This window comes from Aythya ferina (genome assembly GCF_964211825.1).
Source record: "Aythya ferina genome assembly, chromosome: 2".
In the NCBI taxonomy this organism is placed as follows: domain Eukaryota; kingdom Metazoa; phylum Chordata; class Aves; order Anseriformes; family Anatidae; genus Aythya; species Aythya ferina.
In genome coordinates this window covers 12,670,332-12,696,426 of record NC_140297.1, presented here as the reverse complement: position 1 = coordinate 12,696,426, position 26,095 = coordinate 12,670,332, and the positions used below count along the sequence as shown (strand labels likewise).

General features: G+C 34.1%; 1 protein-coding gene across 3 annotated transcripts in view; it reads right to left on the bottom strand.

Moving 5' to 3' along the window:
• PFKP (phosphofructokinase, platelet) overlaps window positions 1-26,095 on the bottom strand; it is a 44,707-nt gene that overhangs the window by 16,964 nt on the left and 1,648 nt on the right. For all 3 annotated transcript variants that reach the window (XM_084509294.1, XM_084509295.1, XM_084509293.1), the window contains exons 2-15: window positions 19,388-19,461; window positions 13,478-13,555; window positions 12,342-12,531; window positions 9,682-9,847; window positions 8,903-8,947; window positions 8,694-8,802; window positions 8,311-8,406; window positions 7,597-7,689; window positions 7,113-7,238; window positions 6,484-6,548; window positions 4,891-4,960; window positions 1,582-1,728; window positions 685-755; window positions 167-254 (exon numbers count right to left, since the gene is read on the bottom strand). In XM_084509294.1, coding sequence (XP_084365420.1) covers window positions 167-254; window positions 685-755; window positions 1,582-1,728; window positions 4,891-4,960; window positions 6,484-6,548; window positions 7,113-7,238; window positions 7,597-7,689; window positions 8,311-8,406; window positions 8,694-8,802; window positions 8,903-8,947; window positions 9,682-9,847; window positions 12,342-12,531; window positions 13,478-13,555; window positions 19,388-19,461 — 1,418 coding nt within the window. The remainder of the gene's footprint in view (window positions 1-166; window positions 255-684; window positions 756-1,581; window positions 1,729-4,890; window positions 4,961-6,483; window positions 6,549-7,112; window positions 7,239-7,596; window positions 7,690-8,310; window positions 8,407-8,693; window positions 8,803-8,902; window positions 8,948-9,681; window positions 9,848-12,341; window positions 12,532-13,477; window positions 13,556-19,387; window positions 19,462-26,095) is intronic.

Sequence of the window (26,095 nt, the reverse complement as noted above, 5' to 3'; positions counted from 1 at the left end):
CACAGAAATCAGTGATTAGTAAAAACTGATCCTAAATGCTATATTGTGCATAAAATACAGCAAATCAAATGCACTTTACATGAAGATTGGGTGAAAATTAAAATGGTCTATTTCTTTTGTTAGGAATTCTATTCTACTTAGACATAAAGTTGAAACTTAATTGTACCTCAAATCCACCAATAACCATAAGAGCGTTAATGTTGTTAGTGCGCATCTGGTCAGCGATCTTCTCCAAATACTTAGCAGGAAGAGTACTGAAAATTATTAAACCAAAAGAAAAATAAAAACAATTTACAGACTCTGCAGCAATAAGAATTAATTACTAAGCCATAACGGTAAACCCAGCAAGCAATAGAATATTTTTCATTTTAAATACCTATTCATAAATATATTTCTTTCTGGCTGCCTCTAAGGAATCACATCAGCTATGAGAAAAATACAGGTTTGCAATACTTTTAAATAATTTCCCTAGGAAATTTTTCAGTTGAAGAAGAATGACAACTCCCATTGTCATTCTCTCCTCAGAGCTGATACAGTACCATCAAGATACCCACACTGGAATATAACATTTAAAAAAAATAAAATAATTAAAACATTCATTGAAAGGAAAAGAGAACTGAAGTATACACAGGTTATATAACATACTAGAATTCACCATAGCAATTGGAAAAATATTGATGTTACCGTTTGGTACCAAGAATCGATCCTCCCTGGCCAGTCCAGCCTCCAACATCTCCCCAGCTGATTTCCTTTATCTTTGAATTAAAGTAAAGGAGATTTTGTTACATAATTATTCAATTACTCTTCTTGACATGCAACAAACACAAGATACTACTTAACATAAAGCTGTTGGACCGAGTTGTTGGGCACTTTGGCAGCACCAAAAATGAAACTGGCAGAAGTATCAGTATCAAGAGGTTAAATAACTTAAATTCTCTTTAATTCTTACCAGTCCCTTCTCATTCTCTCTCTTTCTCCAGATCACAATAAACTTTTCCTCCTTGATTCATATCATGGTCCTGTTTTCATATCCTCTCTTACTGAACATGAAACATACAAGTCTAAAACTAGGTCTTTGAGGTTAGTTTTGGGACCTACTGCTCCAGCTAATAATCTTATATGTATTTTCTCCTTACGCCATTAACTGATGCATAACATTTAAAACAGAGGAACAGAAGAATCTGACTCACCTGGAAAAAAAAACAAAAGCTTCCTTCCTTAAAAGGCATCTCTGCAAAGTTTCTTATTGTAAAAGAACACAAATGCAACAGCAATTCTTCTGTTATTCTGTGGAAAATCTACCATATGCTAAACATTGACCATCACCTGAACTAATTCTGTAGCTCTGAAGCATGTAGTATTTAAGCATAAATGAAATAAAGCAATAACAAACAAATAGGTTTATATAGTTGAGAAATAGTTACAATTTGTGTTTCATATGTCTTCATTAAATAACTTACTGATTTACTTTCCATGATAGTATCACAGAACACGCAATTATAATAAAGAACATGCCTTATAACAAAGGCAGTAGAGTGGGATGAGGTACATACTACTATATTATCCACACAAAATACTGACCTTCCCTCTAGAAAAACCTTCAAATCCATCAATGACAGCAAACATTTTATGGCCTTCAGTTATGCCAACTCTCACTGCAGCCCTTACTGCAGCATTCATTCCAGCTGCAGGAGCACCAACATTTAAGACTGCCACATTAAAATTAGTCTGCAAGAGAAAAATAACAATCTTTAATAAGCACTTTCTTTTTTTATCATGCTTAATTTTTCCATCATGCACAGATGATAAATATTGTAATGTAGGAACTTGCAAAGCCCTGAAAACCATTCAAAACTAAAATATACATAAATCTATTTTTCCCATTTTCAGAATGCCACACAATCTGTTTCTTTTTTAGAAGTTTTTAAATAAGACTTTCAATTTGCTTTGCAGTTTGTTACGCTTTTTTTTTTTTTATAATTAGCTCAGCTAGGTTCAAGAAAAAAAGAAAGAAAAACAAAATAGACTAAGTTATTCAACCATTTTCATATTATCCAAACAGTTGGATTTTGCAAAATAGAATATCCTAGAAAAGAGTAGGAGCTGATGTATTTCATTCAATCACCGTAGCAGTTAGTGTCATCAGCAGACACACAAATTGGAACAGATTACAACTTTAATTTAAAAGTATCTGACAGACTTTTAGAGCAGCTAGCAGCAGTAGCAGCAGTAAACAGGATCATTCAGCATCTTTCACATTACCGTAAGGTTTCAGATTATGGCAGATTTAAAGCATTTTAGTGACTCAGTGTAACTGTTTATATATAGTGTTACCTCCTCCTGCAAGTTTAATATGTGTTCCAGGTAAGTGTCTCGTCTATTCAAAGGGAAAAGTCTGAGATACCAAATATACATTTGTAAACTAAAATACACGCAATGTAAGAGAGAAAAGATTCTGCTTAAAACAAGACATGAAATAATATTTTGCTACATAATATATATTCCATGATCTTGCATTTAGTTTCCATATATATTTGTTAGTTATTGTGTCTAAATAAAGCAATTCTGTAAATGTAAGCATTACTGACTGAACAATGGAAAGGACCACAATCACACGACCTAGATATAAAATAGGATGTAAAACTTCTATCTTGTTACAGCAAGCCCAGTTCTAAAGACAAAATAATTTTCAAATTAAGAACACTATCCTCAATGGAACTATGTCTTCACTCTGATAAATCCAAAACCTTTCAGACCACAGATTCTTTTTCAGAGTTAAAGCTTCAGTACTTGCATTAAAAATAAAAAGAAAAAACATGTATGGGTAAAAAAAAGCAACAGTACTACTATGAGTAAATGCTAGCAAGCATCTTTCAATTGAACAGCAAAGCATGGAATGCAAATCATACATGTATGCATTTAGCAGAACAGGCTTTAAACAATAGCAAACTAAGAAAAATGCAACAAAATTTAACAGCTTGAGCTTATACACCGAAATTCATCACAGCTCAATGATCTTAAATTGTTTGCAATCATTAACATGACAAAATTGTAACAACTTAGTACTGGAGAAAATTGCTTTACCCTGGAAAATGGGAATAAAGAACAAAAAAAAGAAAACCAAAACAAATAAACAATAAATACAGAGCAGTTGTTAGGCAACAATCATTGAATCTTTTCAAATAAAAAAATACAGATTTTTTATTTATTTATTTATTTTTAAACTTCAGTGCAATCAAAGAATTGTAAAAAAGACAAAGGAAACGTAAGAGCAAAATATCTGCATGCAGCAACACTTCTGAAGCAGAGCACTGAGTAGGCTCTAGTGATCTGATCAGCTTAGCCTCTTCCTCAATTCTTGTGACAGGCTCATTTTATCTGCTTTTTAATTCCCCTCTAACACCTTTTATTGAAGCACAGATTTGGTTGGTGTGGTCATAGCCAAGTACTTCTGTTAATTATTGCAAGTGACCTACAATTCCTTCTAATGTCTTCCATCACAAAAAGACATAGTAGAACTACTGTGAAACAAAATAGACTAGTAGAAATAGACCAATGCTAACAATCCTAAAATTACATTGCAATGTAAATAAATAGTCTGATCTGGCAAAGCAAATGCTGAATATCCACTAAAAATAATCCTGAATTCTTTGGTCTCTTGAAAATCACTAATTTAAGGCGTAATAAAGGTCTGTGTGTGTGTGTGTATATACATACATACACAATACACACACACACACTATTAAATTAAGTTTTTGACAGGTATATTTGAAATAACGTCAATCTATATACTTATTTTTACTTATATTTAGATAAAGTAAAAATATAATTTAAACTACATTTTATCCTCTCTAGTAGCTTCTATTATAACTTTTAATTTGCAATCAAGTTTTCTTTATTGTGCAAAGATTTCCCTGACAGATTACACATTAATTTTTGTCAACCAAAATGGCTATTGTGACGATGCTATTACCTATCCACAGAATTTCTAAATCAAAATGAACGTTTCCTATTTTCAATGCAAATTTGTGCTTAGTAATATGGAGAAGGTACTATTAACCATTACTTAAATATTTCATTGAAAAAAATCCTCAAAACATAATAGTAATATAATCATGCAAATAAGGCAAAAAATAGTCACAAACCACTATTAAAAATGAATTAACCAGTGAGGTGACATAGTTGCAAACTGGTGAAAAACAGAATTACTCAGTAAACCATTAATAGGGAAAAATTAAAAAAACAACTGTCTGAAATTTATTTCAGACACCATTTATTGACAACTTCCTAATAAATCCAGCTTTTCTCAGTCTGTAAGTTGTATAAAAGGAAATAAGAGGTAAATAGCCACTACTGCCTTGTGCACAGTGACTTACTAGATCAGATAACCATGTGTCTTATCCAATCTGTTCAATGAATTCCTGTACTTGCCTCTGTTCTTGAGTAGTTTTGCCCCTTTGAAATGAAAGGCTAGAATTTTTTTTTTTCATACTGTACCCTTCTTTCTACCAAGATTTTTAGTCTCTTAATTGCGATTACATCACCTTTCCTTCTCTCCATGTCACCTAACAAAAGTGATGACAGTAACCATTAGCACCAGATACTGTAGCAATTGGGAAAGAGACATATCCAAGACATATTCACAATAGAAATTGTCTAGGATAAAAATTTTTAGTTAGACTTGTATCATTTTAAAAAATATTAACTATTATAATAATCAGATGGTGTGTTACAATCACCTTTCTGCCATTATAATATTTGACTAATTTTATAAAATAACATACGATATAGAATTGAAGACAATTTTTAAGGGGGTGACGAAGAAAAAGTTGATTTGTTAATATACCCTAGGGGCAGACACACATTACACACTCATAAAAGAACTCTCACCTTTGGAAGCTCAGCATCTGGTTTTTTGTGTGACAATAATTTGTAGGTGTTAAGGTTGTTTTCAAAGCTCCTAAAGAATAAATAAAATAAACAAATCCAGTAACACAGTAGTTTTTTTGAACACACTTACTTTAAAGAGTAAGCTTTTTCATAAGCTGATAGAAAGAATAAGAAGTTGACAGAACATGTTTTTAAAGATAATATGCAAAATCTTACAAATGTTAAAACTAAGTCAACTCCCAAGTAAGAAAGTTTTAATATCAGTGTTCTGGCTTCACAAAAAGCCTTTAGAAAGCGAGACAACATAGTTCCCATTAAACTTTGTTATCACAAAGTGTATTGGGCGGGTCATAGGTCTTCTAACAAAAAAGATAGTAATAATCTTTTGGAAAAAGGTTTCCTTTTTTTTTTTCCTCCACATTTTGTTTAGCCTAGACCTTGGTTGAATGCGAAGCAACACTACAGCAAAAAAATAAATAAAATAAAATATAGCCCCATTTTCAAGAGCATACCTGCCAGTTCATAATATGAATATGCAAGGCTTGTCTATCTCAAACAAACAAAAATAAAGCATGCATCCTGTATTAGGGTAAGAATTTCAAATTCCACTGCTAATCTCAAGACACGGCACTTATTTGAAATAACTGTATATAGATAATGAAAAAATAAATAGAAGATTCTAGAGGAAACATGCCTTAAATACTGAAGGCATTCAAGGCACTGAATTTGACAATGCAGCAACTTCAGCTACAGTACTAGATTTGAAAAGTGTTTTTTTTGTGCAACTAGTAGCAATCACATTGCTTTGTACACGTAATACAATATTACTGAGTGAAACAGATTTCTAAGAATGAACACTTTCTGTACTTTCTAAACACTTAATTGAAAAATATTGTTTTAATTATAAGTATGAATAATCAATCCTCACTCTAGCAAATCAAAGTAACTTAAAAACAGCTATCCAATGTTAGGACTAAAGTTATTACAAATGCAAAACATGGTAATAATTGAAAATGAGGGAACACAGAAAAACACTCTGTGTTACACACTTTGTAAGATAACATGAAAACATAAAATAACCATATGTAAGGCAAGAGAGTTTTATTAGATGGGTGATAAAACACTTTACTATTAAGCAACTTGAAACAGAACGTGCCCTTTTGACACATACGGGTGCAGAAGGTCTTTCCCCAACATTACTGTTGGAAAACTAATGGCTGCTTACAAATAAATTCATCTTACACAGGATTGGTTTCAAAATCTTGAATAAACAAACATGTGGTTGCTACCAGCCAGTTCATACATGACAGCAGCTCTTTTATCTGTGGCTAGTTATCCTAACATCAGTCACTAGAGTCTCACACGGTACCAAACTAGTTTTCTTTGTTTTGTGTGGCGGGTTTTTTTGTGTTTGTTTTACACAGATAAATGTTTCTATTATTCTTTTTAAGCAACTCTTCTTCCATCTTCTCTACTATATTATTCTAAATACACAAAAACATTTATAAACTGATTTAAATGTAAAGTGCCAGCAGAACAGCAAAGCAATTCAGCCCTTCTAGAGCAAATAAATTAATGTGTTATTTGTCATACCTTCCACGAAGCCTCACAGCCTCAACAAATCTTCCTTCATCCATGGCTTTCTGTACTTCTTGAGTCTTGAAAGAACAAGTTGATTATTCAGTAAGTTTAAAAAAACAACCCAGAAGATTGATTATCAATATATTTCTCTAAACAGGCACTATGAAATAACTTTCCAAAGTGAAAAATGAAATACCGATTTTTCATTTTATGACCTACATTTTATCACAGCATAATTTATAGTACACAGGAGAAGAACAAAGTAGAAATTGACACCTCAAGTCTCCCTGGAAAATCAGCGTATCTATTTTGCATTTTCCCTTTTTATTTTAAGCTAAAGTAACACTGAACAGTTTTGGTGAAGAAACCAGAGTGTTGTATACAACGTGCAAATGGATGCAAGCATTCTTCAGATGCTTCCATTGCATTAATGAATATATATTTATTTATATATTATTTATTGGTGGTTCACAGTTATCACTTAGTACCAGAGAACACACACGAAGCTCATTTTTCCCAGATCCGGGTAAGTGTTGTACACATTCCCATCAGCATTTTAACGACAGACCACTGATTATAGTACACAGTGGTCCGTTGTAGTTAATGAATAACGATGAACTGGCTTTTTGCCAGAAACTCACCATCTGCACACACTCCATCAAAGGCAGACGGACAGCCTGGTTTCCAGACAGCGACACAACGCAGGCAGGAGTATCTGGAGTGCCTTCTAAAAGGGCAAGCACAGCTTCTACACCCATACGGCTTGCCTGAAAAAATAAAACATTCAAGTGTTCAAGCAAGTGTTTAAAACCTAAAAGCCTGCACTCACAGAAACGGTCAAGATTTCTCTGAAAATCAACCTGAAATTAATTCTTATTTTTCAGGAGAAACTGTAACAGATTGTTCTTGCAGCTTTGCTTTTTAACCCTACTACAGATTATTTTATGTAAAGTGCTTCACTATTCTGAATTTGACAGACAATTGAGATCTCCCTCTCTCCAGTAAATAATCCGATATCTCTATGCAAGGTGGAGTTCAGCTAGTCATCAGTGTGAAACCACCACAAATGATGAACTGTGCATTTGTACCAAGTGATGCCATGAAAAGTTACTTTAAGTAACTCACCAGAATTCTGTCAAAGGCTGAAGGGGTTCCTCCTCTTTGCACATGACCCAAGATAGTCACACGAGTGTCAAATCCAAGCCGCTGAACCACAAGCTGCAAAAAATTTCAAAATGTGTTTTTATTATATGTAGTTTTATTAGCATAACTAGTTTATGTATCTCTGCCAATGAGTGGTTTTGAAATTCTTTTCCAAAAGGACACTTTGCAAATAATCAGTGATTTCAGCTCAAAAGGGTTTTTTTTTGTTTTGTTTTGTTTTGTTTTTGGTTTTGTTTTTTAAATCTTAGAGAACAATAAAAATTATTGACAAAGATCCATTTAAAAAAAAAAGACAAGACTGTCCAAAGTAAACATAATTATTTCACAACAAGTGGGACATATCAGGATTTAAGTTTTACAAGAAACAATGTATAATATACCTGTAATTACTGATTTAAGCAGATTTCAGACTTTGTATCAATGAAGGTACCAATGAAGTAAGTGTTTCAGACTGTTGTCTTATATTGTGACTAAAAAAGGTCCTAATTAACAGCAACTGAAACAATTTCTCTTTAAGTGCACTTGGATAAATAAAGCACAAATTTAAAATACAACCAGCAAAGTGTGTTAGAATCTACTTTTGAACAGACTTACTTAACAGAAATGTTAGTGTTAGTAAAAAGATCTCTGGTATGGACAAAATAGAAACTGCATCATAAATGTATCGACACTTACATCCTTAACCTTCTCTGATGTTATAGGTTTGTTGTGGCAATCAATAGCTCCTTCAGCTACAATAATAATATTCAGCCTTTTCTTTCGTGCACGATTCTATAGTAAAAAAAGCATATTCATATAGTTATATAGAAAATCACCATGCAATTTCAAAAGAAATTGTTTTGCATTAAAAAAATATTCCCTCTCCATGCAGTTTATACTCAATCACTTCAGAGTTCTCATACATTTTATTTTCATACGGGTATTTTAATTGATGAACCAAAACATCTTATCAAATTAACAAGGAAAGGTGCTAAGAAGTCTGATTGCATTGCTAAATCACTGCTTTCAAAAAAGGATCTACAAGAAGTCAGGAAATCCAGAACAGAGTAATTTATTACCTCTGAAAGCTTAACACACATTGAATCCTCCCATCCTTCTTCTGGTGGATATTCAGGAATAAATACCCAATCTGCACCACAAGCTAAGGCACTGACAAGAGCTAAATACCTAATAAATATAACAAATACTTAGTTATTTATGGTTCAGATTTCTTGGTATTTCATAATTATATTTGTATGAAACAAAAACTACTGAATATAATACATACCCACAGTGTCTCCCCATAACCTCCAGAACAAACGTCCTCTGATGGCTGTAAAGATGAGAAAACAAATTAACTGCAGCTCAAAAATCCCATCCAAGTTCTTGAAATCAGCAGCTGGTATTGGGAAATATGCTGTGTTTGGTAACATGACCACAGCCTTCATTAGCAAAATAAAAGGCCATATTAAACTACGTATCTTCTACAATTTAATTCATTTTCACTCCTATTTCATTTTAAGATTTATAAAAGCATTTACAAGAGAAGAGATGAACACTCACTAGCAATGTAAATGATGAAAACTCATAGTTATGAATTGTAATGATACTGCTGTAGGTTTCGTAGTTGTTGTTGAACTTCATAAAACTATCATTTAATTACTACCACTTTACCTGTGGAAAGCTTACATGAAGATGTTATTTTGTACTATTCAATGCGTGTCTGAATCTTCTCTAGAATAGCATGTCTAGGAAAGACTAAAAATGTATTAGAAAAATGAAGCCTGCCCCTAAAGCTGATAAAAGCTGTGCCCCTAGATCTCTACAATCAGATGTTTGAAATTCCGCCATGACAGGAATGAAAGAAAAGCAGTTGCAAATTAAAAAAAAATCAAGACACATGAAAGATGTGGTTAAAAATAGCTTATATTCACACTCAAGAAATACTGTGTGAGTCAATTACCTAACTTCTATTTAAGATGAACATATATCCTCCATTACTGCATGACAATAGGAAATAAGACATGAAACAACTATGTTACAGTCTTCTATAACATGCACAATTACCTTTGAGCAGTGGTCATGATGGCATCCACGACTTCAATGATTCTGTGCAAGGCTGAGTCAGTACCTATGGTCATATCAGTGCCACAGAAGTCATTATCTATGGATCCAACCATTCCCACAATGTTAAGATAAGCATATTTCTTAACAGCCTCTTCATCAATCTTTCCTGTAAAGAAATATCCAGAGAAAGACGTGTAAGTTTAAACTTCAAAAAAATGCATACTAGAAATATTTATTGCGTGCTCTATTTTTGTAAATTAAACATATCCAAACGTTAAATAATGTTTAGATATTTTAGGTAGCAGGGTTAGTCAGAAGTACAAAGAAAGGCCAATCAAACAACCAAACAAAAGAATCCTGCACAGAACTCCTTACACTACGGAAGGAAACAAGAGCTTTTCAGTCCATTTCAAAGCGTCAACAGATTATCATGTTTTGTAACCAACCTTAAAATTGGTGGTTGGGACACAATAGCATCCAAATTGTAGGCTCATTGTGTGACACACAATGTACAAGCAAAAAGATGCAAACTGGATGTAAGGGGGCATACACAAGTAATCAAACCCCACATTTAAGCTTCTGAAGACTTCTCTTCTGCATCACTGAAAGGCTCTGATTTCATGATTAATAAGTAAATAGAATAGGACAGCTCCTACTCTTAAGTTTTCATATATGTCTCCAAAGACATCAGTGAAAATGCTGAGTCACACAACAGTTCTAAAGGATCTCAAGGATGAAATGTCAGTTGTTTAAGTGCTTACAACTACTTTAGTAGCTGTGGCAACTAAACTGTAGCAAATAACACCAAATTTTTCATGCAAGATTCAAGAACTATATAACTGTTTAATGACTATATTAAAGAAAATATTATAAACCATACAGAAAAAATAACTAATGTTTGTACAGATAATTACAGCATTCTGAAGAAGAGTCAAAGTGTTTTCTGTGAACATATATATAATGCTTTACAAACCATTTCTAGTGTTCCTAAAGTGACATAATAATAATGCAAGGGATATCTGGTTGATATATTCTACTTAGATTTCCAAAAATTGACAAGGATTTTCAATCCCCAAAGGATTTTGAGGGAACTAAGCATCCACAGCATAAGAGAGAAGGCTTTTGCATGGAGTAAATGATACGAAACAAGAGAGTGAAAAATACAGAACAGGGCTGTAGTAAAAGCAGATTTTTATATCTCAGGAAGGTAACCAAAGTAGTTTTAAAGGGATCTGGACTGTTTAACATATTCAGCGATAACCTAGAACAGGAAATGAACAGTAAGGTGCCAAAGTTTATTGTTCATACTGAATTACTTGGGTTCTAAATGTGTGGAAATGTCTGTGAATAAAAAGACTACCAAGACACGATGAGCAGCAATAAAGTATCAGATGGAATTCACTGTAGAGAAATATAAACTAACCCACATGAAAACATATCCTAACATGAAAATACTATTTTCTACATAATTATATGATAATGCTGTTTTCATTAATGAATCAGCTTCAGTGCCCAGTAGCAGTCAAAAATAAAATGAAAATATTAGGAAAATATTAGGAAAATATCAGAGAACAAAACAAAGATCATTATACTACTGTGCAGATCCATGGTTTGCCCTCATCTTGAATACTGCGTGCAGTTCGGGTCCTCCCCACCTCAAAAAGGATATGGTAGAACTGGAAAAGGTTCAGAGAAGGGCAACAAAGATGATCATAGGTACAGAACTTATACATATAAGGAACTACTAAGCAAACTAGGACTCCTCCATCTAGAAAAGAGATGATGAAGGAAAAAATACAACAGCTGTAAAATCATAAGTGGCACACAGAAAGAAATCAGGATTGATCATTCACTGTTTGTTCTAACAGAAAAGTCGGAGGACAACAAATAAAACTAGAAACTAATAGGATCAAAATAATCAGGAGGAAAAGATTCTTCACAATCTTCATAATTTGTTGAAGCTGTAGAACTGCTTGCTACAGTGTTTTCCACAAAAATCTGTATCTGTTCAAGGAGACTGTATACATTCATACAGGAGAAATTCATTAAGGACTGCTAACAGCATCTGGTTCAGGAAGTCTTGAAGACAGAAAGGGATGAAACATATGTGAGTACTTATATATTCTGAATAACACAGAGCATCAACATGGCCTTGTGTAGGCTTGCTCCGTTCGTTTTCTTAAACATTCTCTTAGATGCCATCAAATGAATACTGGGCTGGATGCATTTTTATAATGTTCTGATCTTAAACAACTAGGCAGGAAAGTAATAATAAATTATTAACAACCAAATATTGTAGGAAAATTTTGCTTATTGTAGGAAAAAAATGCCATCTCAGTTTACATTTGAGTGAAGGGGCCTTTCAAGCAGAAGGCTCAAAGTTTAGACACTGAAATCTGTTCATAATGGGAAAAAAGCCACACTGACAGATGCCCAGTATTTTTTGGGGGTCTTTTTGAACATTTATGGTATATAGGAAAGGATGTACAGAAATCAAGAACTAATACTTTATGAAGAGATGCATAATTTCCCAGAATGCATGTATTTGATTTTTAAAGTTAATAAATATCCTCCGAATATAGTTCGTAAACATATAGTTAAGGTATATAACCACTCTGGAGATTGAACTAAAAGTCTAGAGGGTCTAAACCCAAACTTACCTTTCTGCGCTAGTTCTTCTAGAAGTCCACTCCATTCTTCACGGAACAGATTGGCACCAGTTAAACTACCATCTCCACCGATCACACACAGATTAGTGATTCCTCTCTGAACCAAGTTGTAGGCTGCCTGCAGGCGGCCCTCCCGAGTACGGAAGGATTTGCACCGTGCACTACCAATAACCGTACCTCCCTAGAAAAAGGAAATATAATGGTTTTAATTTATAACCTAATATATTATTGTATTTTTAAGATGTATTAATGATGAATGGTTATTTTGTAGCATAACCTCCACCTTTAATTCTATAGTGAGTAAAAAGTAATGAAAACAATTATCGAATTTGTTGGAAATTATGTTCATGGGAGTCAATACATACAACAGAAATAAAAAGGTAACACTCAAAAATTTGACTCTTTCTCTGTCCTTGGCCATAACACCTCAATTTTCTCTTGGTTATAGATGCTACAAGATAAAAAAACTGTATTTTTCTATGCTAACCAAATTATGCTTATTATATTTGCATTACAGATAATCTCAAAGAAACAGTTCACCTGAAAGGAGTTTTCAGAAAGCCTAGCAAGCAGCAAGGCCTCTTTGCCAAACATCGCATCTGCTCTAGAAGAACAGTATTACCATGTCGAAGAAAAGCATAAGGAGATCCAAATGGCCACCTTGCAGGACATTGTAATACAAATGCACAAAATCACTGGTATTATCTGAGCTCTAGAGAACTGTAATTACATCCATTACTATAATTCTAAATTCACTTAGACAGGAAGCCAACAGGGTTTTGTAAGAAAGCATTTGCCTTACGAAACACAGTTATTCCTTATTTAGGCCCTATAACATCTTTGCCAATATATCTTCAGGAAGCTAATGACATGTGATATTGAAAATCTAGAACAAAGGTTTTCGAGATTATTTTTGTGCACCAAAAATGAGATCCCACAGAGATCATCTTTAGAAAATGTCAAGCAACTGTATCACAGAAATTAGGCTCTGCTAGAAGTGGTATGTGATCACTTCAGTCATCACAGAAATAAAATTCCATAACTGCAGTTGTTAGCCTGGATGTAAGATTTTGGTTTGTTGTTCAGAGAGATGCTTTGTGTTCCCACCCTTATACCCTAACACTTACTACTTGCAGGATACTCGAAACGCTTTCCCATGAAACTTCAACAATATTATCACCTCCGTCAACCATTCCTTGGTAACCCTAAAAAAAAAAAAAAAGTATTTCAAGAAGGCTGATTTGAAAAGCTGTAGCATTTCCACTGTATTCACCATATAGTAATATTCACATTAAATGCAACTCTAAGTAATGAGAAACATTGAATTAAAAGATACTTAATTCAAATGAAATAATGTTCAATCAGAAAAAATCTACCTCTGTAACACTTTGTATGCTTTTCCCCCAAGGTATGGATAAGCAAAGCAAAATAAACAGCAACAAGCAAAAAGTTTTCATACAGGAAGAAGAAATCAGGTTATTCAATCTTATATGCCTTAACTCAAATTGTCTTCAAAAACCAGTGCATATTCTAATACAGAAAGAACTACACTGAGCTGAAAGAAAGAAAATGATGTAGTTAGCAGCTACAGAAAATTGTTTTGCTTGGTTTTATTAACTCCCTGTATAAATATTAGCAGAAAGATGATAGTTACAGACTGTTTTCCATTAGGTGATATTGTAAACACTAATGAGAAAAAGAAAATACAGCAAATTTTGAACCTGCAAAAAACTAATTGATATAGAGAGAAGACTAAAACTGGAGTTACTATTCATTTTTTTGACATTTCTCTAAATTCAAAGGGAAACAATACACCAATTTTAAAAGAAATGTGTATAAAAGGAACTAATTAACCATTCTTCCATATCCAGTTACTGCAAGGCAGTACATATTTATTTTTAGGGTTCTCTGTAATAAGTCAATTGGAAGCTGCAATAGAAAGCTTGTAAGACAGCAAAACTGGAAACACTTAATTTGGGATGATCCAGAGGAAGCAAAGGTTTTAGCCATTAAGAAAGTTCATTTACATGTTACAAGCTTGCACTGGCTTAAGAAGGTGATGTTGGAATACAATATAATATGATATGATAGGAATATTCTATAAAATTTGAGTCACATGCTAGAACGTGAATATAAAGAAAACCTCGACTCAGCAAAAGTATGAGTTACATGTAAGATAATCAAGTAATAGTAAAGAAACAGTTAGGTAGAAGATAATCTGTCCCTAATTTCTGTCCTTAACAGATCTTTTCATTATTTTGTATACTCTCTAGATACCTTTAATATGTAACACACACACATACAAAATAAGACATCTTAAGGCTCAGATATTATTTCCATAATTCTTTCAAAATTAAAGATCAAGCTGGGAAATAATAAATCCTTAATCTATTTAATTTATCTACAGACAGAAACATTCCATTATATCCAACTGAGCCTGATAAACAAATTGCAGAGTTCAATTATCAGAGAATTGTTAAAAGAAAAACAAATAAAAAAAAGAAACCAGAGTGTTACTCATATCGATAAATAATGGATAGAAAGCTTCTCCTATCCACATTCCTATTGGCTACAACAACACTGAAATACATAGCCTATAAATCCTGAACGAATAGCATGATGCTATACCCTAACTCTGCTTGTAAGAGACTATATATAGCAAGCTGCACTACAAGCTGACAAAAATGCATACAGTCCACAAATTTGCTCAAATCATTCACTTCCCCTTTCTACCTGAAAGGAAAAATAAACAAACTGGATCCAATAAAGTATTCTAAGTATTAAAGGCATATCATGAGACTCACAGATGAAAATTGCTAATTCATATTTTATTAACAGATCTAAAGCATAGAAAGAGCAAAGGAATAAACTACTACTTGAAGTTGGCTCTGTGATTTGAAACACTTTACAGCAAGGCTAAAATGAGCTGACTGACTCACAGGATGGTTGAGTTTGGAAGGGGCCTCTGGAGGTCATTTTGTCCAACCTGCTCAAGCAGGGCCATGTAGAGCCAGGTCCAGCCTCAACCAACCATTCTGTAACTCTGCGTGACCATGAGCTTCTCTGTGTTGACAAGCAATAACAATTAATAATTCCTCTAACTGAAAAGTAGCTTTTGGAACAGGCTAGATGCATATTAGCTTTGTTTACATTAGCTTTTACTAACTCAGTTCTGCTTGCCAAATGGTGCATGTAAGCTAGCTCGGAACAACGTAACTACAATTTCAGCTCTGTTCTTCCCTGCCACTAACAGGTACAAAAAACATAGAACTTAAAAAAAAAAATCTTTCTATAAAAGCTACAGAGGAAAAAAAAAGGATCAAGTAGAATTTAAGTATTAATAATAAAAATGATTTCCATTTATCATTTTACCTACTTAAACGCTGATGTTAACCTTGGGGACAGAGCAATTCATTTTAGAAGTGTAATTCAAGATTAAATATTTCATCAAATATTGCAAACTAAACCTGTTAGATTTAACACTGTCATAATTGTCTGATTACTGATAATCTCTGCCTGGCATGCATATAGACCTTAATAAAAATATGGTGGCAATTTGCCAATTTACCCCCCAAAAAATGTTTACAGTTTCTAAAATAGCAGCTTTGGTACTAACATACTCGAGCTATAAGGCAAACATGGAAAAAAAAAAAAAAACAAACTGTAAAAAATACAACAATACATATTCAAAGGTCAACCCCTTGTCATGCTTCCTTCTTCTAACATCTGATAGTTTAAAGACAAACTAGAGGAAATCTGTGGGTCACACGTTTGCAGGGCACATGTGAATATAGCGTAACTCTAGAAGAGAGCAGCAGGGACAGCAAACCTTGCTTCTGATCTTAAGTCCACAAAAAAAGCTATAGGGAAAGAACAAGTTATCTTCTGATATGATTCATGTTAAATAACTGTTGAAGCCCAAAATATATGCTTAATTACTCAGTTTTTCTGGTTATTGCTTATAAAAATATCACTGGGTGCACAAAACACCACATAAAAGACATGAAGGTTTCCACACAGAAATCCATGACAGCTTTACCACTGAGTTTCCAATGCTCTTGGAATGCCTCTTAAGAAAAGGTCTCTTAAGCAAGGCAAAGAACCTAAGGGTTCCACAGCTTAGCGGTAAGAGCAAACAGCCACTGGGAACTATGTGGCCTGCTTCAATTGAGGAAAAAAGGGAAGTTATTTATATAAATATTTAGGATCTCAGTTTCTCAAATTGATAGCCATATATGACAGCAAACACTTCTATATGAAAAAACACATTTCTGATTAGTAAAAATAAATAAAAATAAAACAGCTTCCTAGCGCAGCCTGGTACTTTTACACATACTTCCTACACTTACTACATTTTCACAGCATGAATAAGTCCATGGGTATTAAAATTTTAATTCAGGTTGTGTAGATATGGGAAATAATGTGATGGTTTTCTATGATGGTAGCTACAAACTGTTTAAATCCTAATATTAAGCGCTAAAAGATGCTAACATGAATAAAATATAGAACCAGAGCAACTGTGTAGAGTAAGCATTATTTCCACAAAAGAACTGTAAACATTATTTCCACAAATGAACAGCGTAATTCTCAAACGTGCTCATTTCAATTACATAAGATACATGTCTTAGTTTTGTTTGTTTTGTTGTGGTTTTTGTTGGTTTTTCTGTTTGTTTTGTTTTTGTTTTCTTTTTGTTTCTGTTTTTGTTTTTTTTTTTTTTTGTTTTTTTTTTTTTTTTACAATTAATTTTAATTTTCATGTTTGTCTGTTTTTCCTCCTCCTTTTGGGAATTAAGGTATGTCCAAACAGCATAAGAATTCCAATATCTAATGTTTTCTTTCTTTGGGCCTTGACAAGATCAACTTAAACTCTATAAAATTAGATAAGTCTTACTTCACTGCCATTTTCTGCTTATTTATCTTGTTAGTCTCTCTTACCTCTAAAAGAAGGACAGAAAGATTGAGCTGTTGTTTTATGTAGAATATTGACCTAGCTTTGGACACAGTTGTAGAAGACAGTGATTTTTGCAGTGCAGAAGTTCTTATGAGGGAAAGCAATAGTTACATGGAAAAAAAGAGCAGACAACTGCAGCAAAGTAGGCTTCAGAAGGCTGAGACGTTTAACTCCATTTTTGGCTCCAAATAAGAAAACATTGCCAAAGTAGGGCAACAAAGATGTTGAAAAGACTAGAGGGCATGACTTATGAGGAACAGTTGAGGATACTTGGTTTGTTCAACTTAGAGGAGTCTGAGGGGTGACTTTGCTGCTGTCTACAGCTTCCTTGGGGAGGACGAGGAAGGGGGGTGTTGATCACTTTTCTCTGGTGACAGGATGAAAGGGAATGGCTTAAAGTTGTGTCAGGGGAAGTTCAGACAATATCAGAAGAAAGTCCTTCACTGAGTGTGGTCAAGCACTGAACCAAGTGGTTACAGCCCCAAGCCTGTAGGTATTCAAGAAGCAAAACTCCAACAATAACTTGGTTTCTACAAATGACTTTCATTCAAAAATTATGTGACTTCACTCTTATCAAATTTTAGCAATTGATAGAGAAGCACGATAACTTTCACTGGGATTTTGACAAATTCAGAAAAACAACAGCACTTCTATGGAAATTCATCACTGGATACACTGCATGATACAAAATAGCCATTAAAAAGCAAACAAACTCAAAGATAAATTACAACAATGATAATTCTCAATTTATATATAATTTAAAAAAAATCTGGTCTTTCAGAACAGCCAAAAAACCTCCTTACTTTCTCAAAAACATTTGACCTATTTCAGCAATCCTGCAGAACAGCTGAACATTGAAAGAATTTTAGAGATTGGTCATGTAATTAGCACACACACAGTATTCAGGGCTCCTTGCTGTAGCAGTGTAGCACAAAAGAATTCTGGAGCACAGTGCTCCACTTATTTGCATTTCAATGCACTTCACCTCTCTTTAGTAAATGAGCTGTAGGAATAAGCAGACCAAGAAAGAAGATGGATAAATAGCTGCCTTTTAAAACTAAATTGTATATTTTGCATGCACAAAACAGAAAATAAAGTACTTTCATAACACCTCTATGAATCCGAGTACTCCTTTTGTTAAATAACTTTAAAAAACAAAAAAAAATTTTGATAGGAGTACTGACTACTGAGTTTTGCCCCACAGCAAATGTTTTTTATGATTTGTAATCACCCCATACTTCTAAGTAGTTGTAAAGGAATTCAAGTGTAAATAGAATGACTTTTTGCTGAAAAAGTATTTACGGTATTGTGCAATTTGCACATTTTATAACTGAAGGTGTCTTTCAAGCTGAAGTCTAACCTGAATTTAAGTCTTCCGATAAGACATGCTCAGGTAGTATTCTTTTGTCATTTACATTAAACTTGCCTTCTGCATGTTTCATTTCAGAGGATTGTTATGTTTCTTATGCAAGTTAATAGTCTTCATGCACATGCAGTCATAATCTTCAACCACAAAATTCTGATGTCTGGATATGCTACTTTTTTGTTTGTTTCTTAAAAAAAATAATAATAATAATAATAAAAAAATCCTATCTTTAAACCAGGAAAGATGGAACCAGCCTAGCAGAACTCATAAAAAAAGAAATGGTGTTATTTGTGAAATTGTGACAATGGCACATTCTTATCATACCCTGGGGGGAAATAAGAATTAGAAGTTTAACTAGGTTTATTTATACATCACAATAATTGAGACCAAATCCAATAATAATAATTGGGGACAAACATCTGACAAGTACACAAATACCTATCTCACTGTTGAGTGTCAACCACCTCTGTATTCTTAATGCTTTCAGGCTTCTGGTGCTATATGGATTATTCCATTTATTTACAAGTGACTTAACTTTATCATATATCATGTCAGAAGCGCTTTACACACACACAAAAAAAAGTTGATATGATTAAAAGGGAATGATATCTACAGCATTTTTTTTTCCTATTTTGTTACTCACTCTCTATGAAGTTTCCACAGTCAGAAAATTACTCAAATACAGTCAAAAGAAATACAGAATGAATAAAAACCACTAACCTCATAAACAAAATAGACTTTGGCTTTTACATAGATTCCCATGCGTACCACTGCACGTACAGCAGCATTCATACCTGGTAAGAAAAAGCAAAATCACATTGTTCCAGGTTACCTTTTTGTGTGTGTATAGTGTAAACTTTCAGCGTTTTTGAAAATAAATAAAAATAAGAACAACAATTAATTCATTCCTAAAGGAAGACAATGATCAGCATCTATTATACCAGGAATTTGCTTAATGATATTGCAATCAGTCTATAAATATGAAGGTTGCAGTAGTATTTACCTTAATATAATAATGATATGCCAGTATGCATGTCGGTCTGTGATTAAATTGCTGTCTATTGTAAAACAGCATTGTAAAGCTAACAGCTACTAAACCAGAAAGAGAAAGGAAATTCACAATGAACACTCAACCAATTTAACATCTTCAAAAGGGATATTATGCTACAACAGCTCTTTTTCCTGAGCTCTCCAAACAACGTGAGTATAGAGTATTCTGTCAGGAGCACAGCCAAAGCTCCTGACATTGAAGGAAAAAGGAAATAAAGAAATAGCTGGAAATTAACACAAGAAATGTTTTTTGGACACATCTCACATAAAAGAAAAGTGCCTATATGCCACTTTGCTTCCCTGAAATGCAAATTCACACTGGAACTCTCTGCTCACATATCTGACAAACTATACTAATATAAAGTATTACATGCAAGCGTAATGATCAAACACGATCTCCTCAGAAACAGTGGAAGTTCCACTGGTCCCCCTACATTTGTTAAATGAATTTCTATCATAATCCATCACTTCAGGTTTCATGTTACCTTTCTCATTAATCAAGAAGTTCACAAAAGTAATATGCTAATTGCTTCTATACCACTTAAAAAAGGCATGAGATTATCCAAAGCCTGAGGACAGAAGCTGCAGTTAGGCTACACTGAAAGATTAGCCTCTGCACATCAACTGAAAAGGGATGCCAGAAACAAGACAAATTCTCCAAATCTGCTGCATTCAATATCAAAATAGCAAAGCAGTAGGTCAGCTCTGCTGTTAACGTAGGTGTTACGTGCTCACCAATCTGGAGATTCGAGAACATGATAGCTAGAATACGTAAACTCACAACACAGTAAGCCATAATGGCCTATCCCCACAATACCATTACTGGGAGAAAAGAAAAAAAAAAATACTGAGCTATAAATGCCTACCTGCCTAAATAAAGAATGAGGCTGAGGTATTCTCAGAGATTGACTAATGAGGAACATACCAGAAAATTCCTGAAGTTAGCTAATGTTAAAAAAATAAATAAATAAATAAATAAAGTTTGCCAAAATCATGTAGACAGCTTTGTTGATGTATAATTAACGAATAATAATATAATTTGCATAATGTCACTTCACCTTAAGACTCAAATCTTAAGTAACCACGCTTTCCCCCAAAATCTGTATTAGGAAATAAAAGCAAGAATTGTCTCTTTGTCCCTCTGTCTTGTGGCAGAACATGGAAAAGTTCTCAGGTGCCAAGAAAGCTAAAAGCACAGCTCTGGAAGAAAAACTGGCTAATGCCAAGGAAAAGCTGAGAACTTCTTTTGACACACTGTACTGAAAAGAAAGTTAGCATGCTAAATTTCAGATTAAAACTAATCTATTACACAGAGTGAAGGTATCTCCTCAATTAAGCAGTTCAAAAAGAAAATACAAATAAAAGAATAACATCCCCCCCTTCCAAATTCCTCTGGAAAGCAGAGACAAAGACCTTTAACTGTATAAAATCAACCTTTCTTCACAGCACTGCCATTTTCTGCAAACCAAGAAGACACAGGCACAAGCTACTCCTTTCATCAAAGTCCACCGCATACTTAGCTCGTTCTGTGCACAACTGTTTGTTTGATTAAGAGATGAGGACAACTTTTTGTACTATCCCTATCACCACACAGTCTTAGAAGAGAGCTGGCAAGCTCATTTTCTGAAGGGAAGATGTCCATTATCACTCAGAGAGGAGTACTCAGAACTGCCCTTATAAGATTTGTTCTTGAGGTTCAAATGTCACCTTTCCCGTCTGGCTCCTGAAGGGACACAGTAACACATCTTTGGTATCTAACAAACGTTTGGCTTCAAAGACTCTGGTGTCTCACTCATTAGCTGTCTCTGTTCTCCATGTATCTAAGTAAAATAAAAAAAGGTGTCTGTGATTCCAGCCAGCTGAGGCAGAATTGTTTTGTCAGCAAAAAGAGTATTTAATAAAATAAGACATTAAATACAAACATCCAAATCTACTAAAGACGCGAACTTGTCTTTTATCTTATGTTTCTGCTTTATTGGTCCTGTACCATATCTTTATATCTTTAGCATAAATCTCTTAATCATTGTACTTTAAAGAAGGATTCCTCTGTTCCTATTCCAAATTCTCCAGATCTGCCAGAATTTTTTTTTTAACCAAAAAATTAGCCTAGTTGATTAGGCTTACCTTTCACTCTTCTAAAACAGAAAATTTAAGCATTTATTTCTTAAAATGGCAAATCCACTAACTCTTTAACCATGAATATATTCTTAATACAGTTGCATATGTTTTTAGTGAATACTTCCCAGTTTCCCTGTCTGACATGAAAAACTGGTGAGACTCATAATTTACCTGTCCAAAAAGACAGTAAAAGCTCAAGAAAAATGCAGGAACTACAGACAAAAACCATTTTCTCTGTACCACCACTAAAACTTTGTAAGTTCACGTAACAGGCATTATTATTGCTTGGCGATGCAGGCTTTATTTCTTTATATAGGAAGAGGATTTGGGCATCTATTGGCAAACTCCTAAAGAAGTGGCTGGCATTTCAGAAGGACTAAAGCACACTATAATTCGGTATCTGCAAAATACAGGTAAAACACTGAAGCTTTACATTTTATGTTGGCTTTCTAAATCTGAATAGACTGCATTGCTTGCAGTGATTCAAGTATGTAAATACAAAGGATTTCACAAAGTCTCCGCATAACTTGTCTAACAAAGCGCTGCTCTATTTCATTATCTGTGGAGACTTACAATAGCGTTTGTGAATTACTGTAATATCTATGAAATGTAATTACACGCTTATTACTGAAAAACAGATTTATCCAGTTAGCCATGGATTTAGTCCTGAATAATAAACACTGTGCCGATGAATGTAGGATTAGAATAGCAGCTTTAAAAGTAAGCTACAGATAAAACCAATATTTTTTTTTTGGTTTAATGCAAACACTTTTGCAGAGAAGCCTTTGAAGGAAGAAAAGATTTATTTTGTTCTTTTGGACTCCGCACAGATTACGCTACCTGCAACGACTTAGATGGCTTTATGTAATGCCTAAAATTAATTTCAGAGTGGATGATTTACTGTCCTTCTTGATATTCTCTATTCAGTTCTCTTTGAAGAAGCTGATTTTTCATAGCAGAGTTACAAACAGTACTGCAGAACTCTTTAAATTATTTCAAAGACACTCCCCCCAGAAGAATATTTCTCTCTTGTGCCTACATACTGTTTCACGTGCATGTGCAAAATTACAACAATGGAATTTGAGTAAAATTGAAACACAGTTTTGTGTTTAGCTATCTTTTTTCACATTAGTCAGCTCAAAGAGGCCTTTAAACAAGTAACTATAACACTAACCATGTAAAAGAAAATGTAAAACTATGCATCTTGCTCACATATCAAGAAATCCTTAAGTTTCAACTATTTTAATTTTAGTTATTGGCTTAAATGCACATTTAATGCCTTAACACATGAACTACAGAAATGTCTTAACACTGTTAAACAGAAAGAATTTATTCAAGGACATAAATGGATATACCTATAATACAGTAGGAGGCTATAATCGTCAAATGGAAAGATATGAAGCTGTAGTCAAATACAAAACACTGAACAAATCATTAAAGCTAAATGGAGAAAATTCAAATTGTTTTGTTAATTACATAACATTTTATTGCACATTAATGATTCTAATTACCTGAAGAGAAATACTATACAGTTTAAGCGCTTAGAAAAACTGTATCAGATCAGAGCTCTGTACTACACAAATATTTACATAACATCTAGACTGCAAATATATCTACTTCTTCACAATTTAAAGGACATCTGAAGAGACTACTTTCAATCACAGATTCTGCAAATAATAGATAAGCTTCCTCCAAAATATTAAATGTCTTGAAACAGTTACAGTCATCCATTAGTAACCACATGCCTTATTTTTTTTAATATATATTAAAAAGTGGACACATGTTTTGCACATGGATGTCTCTACACACACAATCATATTTGCTGGAAAAGATGCCTTTATTCCACGTGATTATCTTCATATTACATAAGTGTTAATAAATAAATTGTACATTTTGGATGTCATGAAAGAGTGCATATTTTATTATTTGTTCAGTGGCCAAAATTCATTTTTCCAAAGGAAGTGACCAGGATAAGAACAGTACATCTACACTACTATATTAAATATGCCTTGAAATGTCATTGGCAAGCCTGTAATGTATCAAACAGAGAAATGCAAATCTTTACTTCAGCAGCCTTGGTCTAGTATATTCTAGAATATTACCAGGCAATCCAGATTTCTAGTCCCCTCACTTGCTATCTTCCACAACACTAAATCCCTGAGTTAGTATCAGAAATAACGTGATCACCTCTAAGGACAATAATCCTGAGCAAGTAAATGGGAACAGCTCAAATGAACCACAAGCTCATCCTTTTTCAACAGCATGCAATTGCCTTCTGTCAGATGCTTTCAGACGATATTGCTCCTGCTGCTGAGACACACCTATCATGGTTCTGGAATAAGCAGCCTGACTGGAGGTTATACAAACATGAAAGTGACCTACAGCTGCCCAAATCGTCTGTGGTAGTCATTGCCAACTACCATAAAATACAACCACGTACCTGAAGCAGATCATGGTAAATCCCAATGAGTAATGATGAAAGCATGAATAAAACCAATTTTTAGTCTATTTTTCTGAGCTTCAATCTCTACCATTTGTAAATAGTCCAGGAAATGAATTAACCCCTAAATTTTGAGAGTTGTCAGAATTTTGCCTCTCAAGGTAATTGTGATTAAGGTAGAAAGTACTTACTCTAGTTTACTAGTTAGCTGGCTAGCTAAAGCGATGGACTGCCAAGTTTAATGCTCACACACATTAGTGTACAAACTACACCTTTTTGATGTAAAATAAACCAGCAATACATTCTTTAACCCCACCAAAAACAATACTTCACGAAGTGTGGTGACTAAATCATAATAATCCCAGCATGGCATGTACACATTATATAGTGCTTAATATTTCACAGCTGGCAAAAAAAAAAAAAAAAAAAAAAAAAACTTACAAGGAAGTACCACAAAGGTGGGAAAGTGATTTACACTTTAACACATCCTATAAATAGGAAGGCTTGTTTGTTTTACATAATGCTACTTCTAAATTATTCACAACAGCAGTAAAGGCAGTAACTTGTATTCTAAAACAGTATCAAGCATATTTTGTTCTAGGATAAGATTTACAGCCCACCTGTCTAAATCCAGGCACCTATTGGGATGCAGATATGTGTTTATTGCAACTTTAACAGGTATTCTTTCCACTGTATTTCCTGCTGAGGCTGGTTTACATTACAGATAATCTGACCTTTTCTACATCTACGTAAGACATTTGAAAGAAAACCACTGACTGGAACTTTTTTATATTTTCACTTTTTTGTCTATGTCACGGTTTGTAGTTTTACCTGCTCTACAATTTTGCTTTAAAATTTATTTGCAACAAGTTCTGCAGCAATAGCAGCATATTTCCTTCTGCGTATCCTTCACAGTTTCTCTAGAACATTTGCCCTACACAGAGCAAATGACCTTGACAGGGCATGACTCATTCTGTCCCTTGCTCTACGCCTAACCCAGCATGCAAACAGACTACAGGTTGTATATCTTACACATCTCTGTCATTCAAGATAGTAAGGCTTATGAACCTCAACTGCCTCGTGTCATTTGGTCCAAATGATCAGGTCCTAAAATTGCTTTTTTCTTGTTCTAAGTTAGGTCAACAAAGCTGCCTACAAGATGTCTTGGAAGACATCCAGCTTGCTTTGTTTAGTCTTTATGACAACCTCTCTCCTCAGACAGCAGCTTTCACAGGTTGTTCATCTTTACCTTTCCATGGAAATATGCTGCAGTTGCAATCTGCCAGATAATGTCTAGATGCTATCCACTCATTCTGTGATTTGCAGAATGCCTTAATTCACATAGTGACAAGTGGAGATTAATACTTTATAAAAGGAGATGCATCTGCCGCTGCATTATATAATCTCCAGACACGCGGAAGCGAGCAGCAGGGTTCAGCCTCTTGCTGAACACGCTACTGCTGCTTGAGGCAATGCCCTGTCACACTTAGAAGTTAAAATGGCGATTTGGGTGACCTGACCACTACAGCAGAAAAGCCTTTATTCGCAGTCCCTTCTAGAATCACTTGTCAGTGGAAGTAATGAGAGCAAACAGCGGATAAAACTTGAACAAATGTAACCTGACTGCAGAGGAAAAGAGAAGCCATTTAAGGTCATCAGCTTGCTTTTTCTCTGGAACTGTTTTCCTTCCTGGTTGGCACTAGATCAACCCCAATCAGAAAGATTCCTGAGGATCCCAGGTAAGACCGGGGACTCCCCGTTATTCCTGCAGAGGGAGGGCGGGAGGATGCTTCTCCCAGCCCAGATGACGCAGGGAGGCG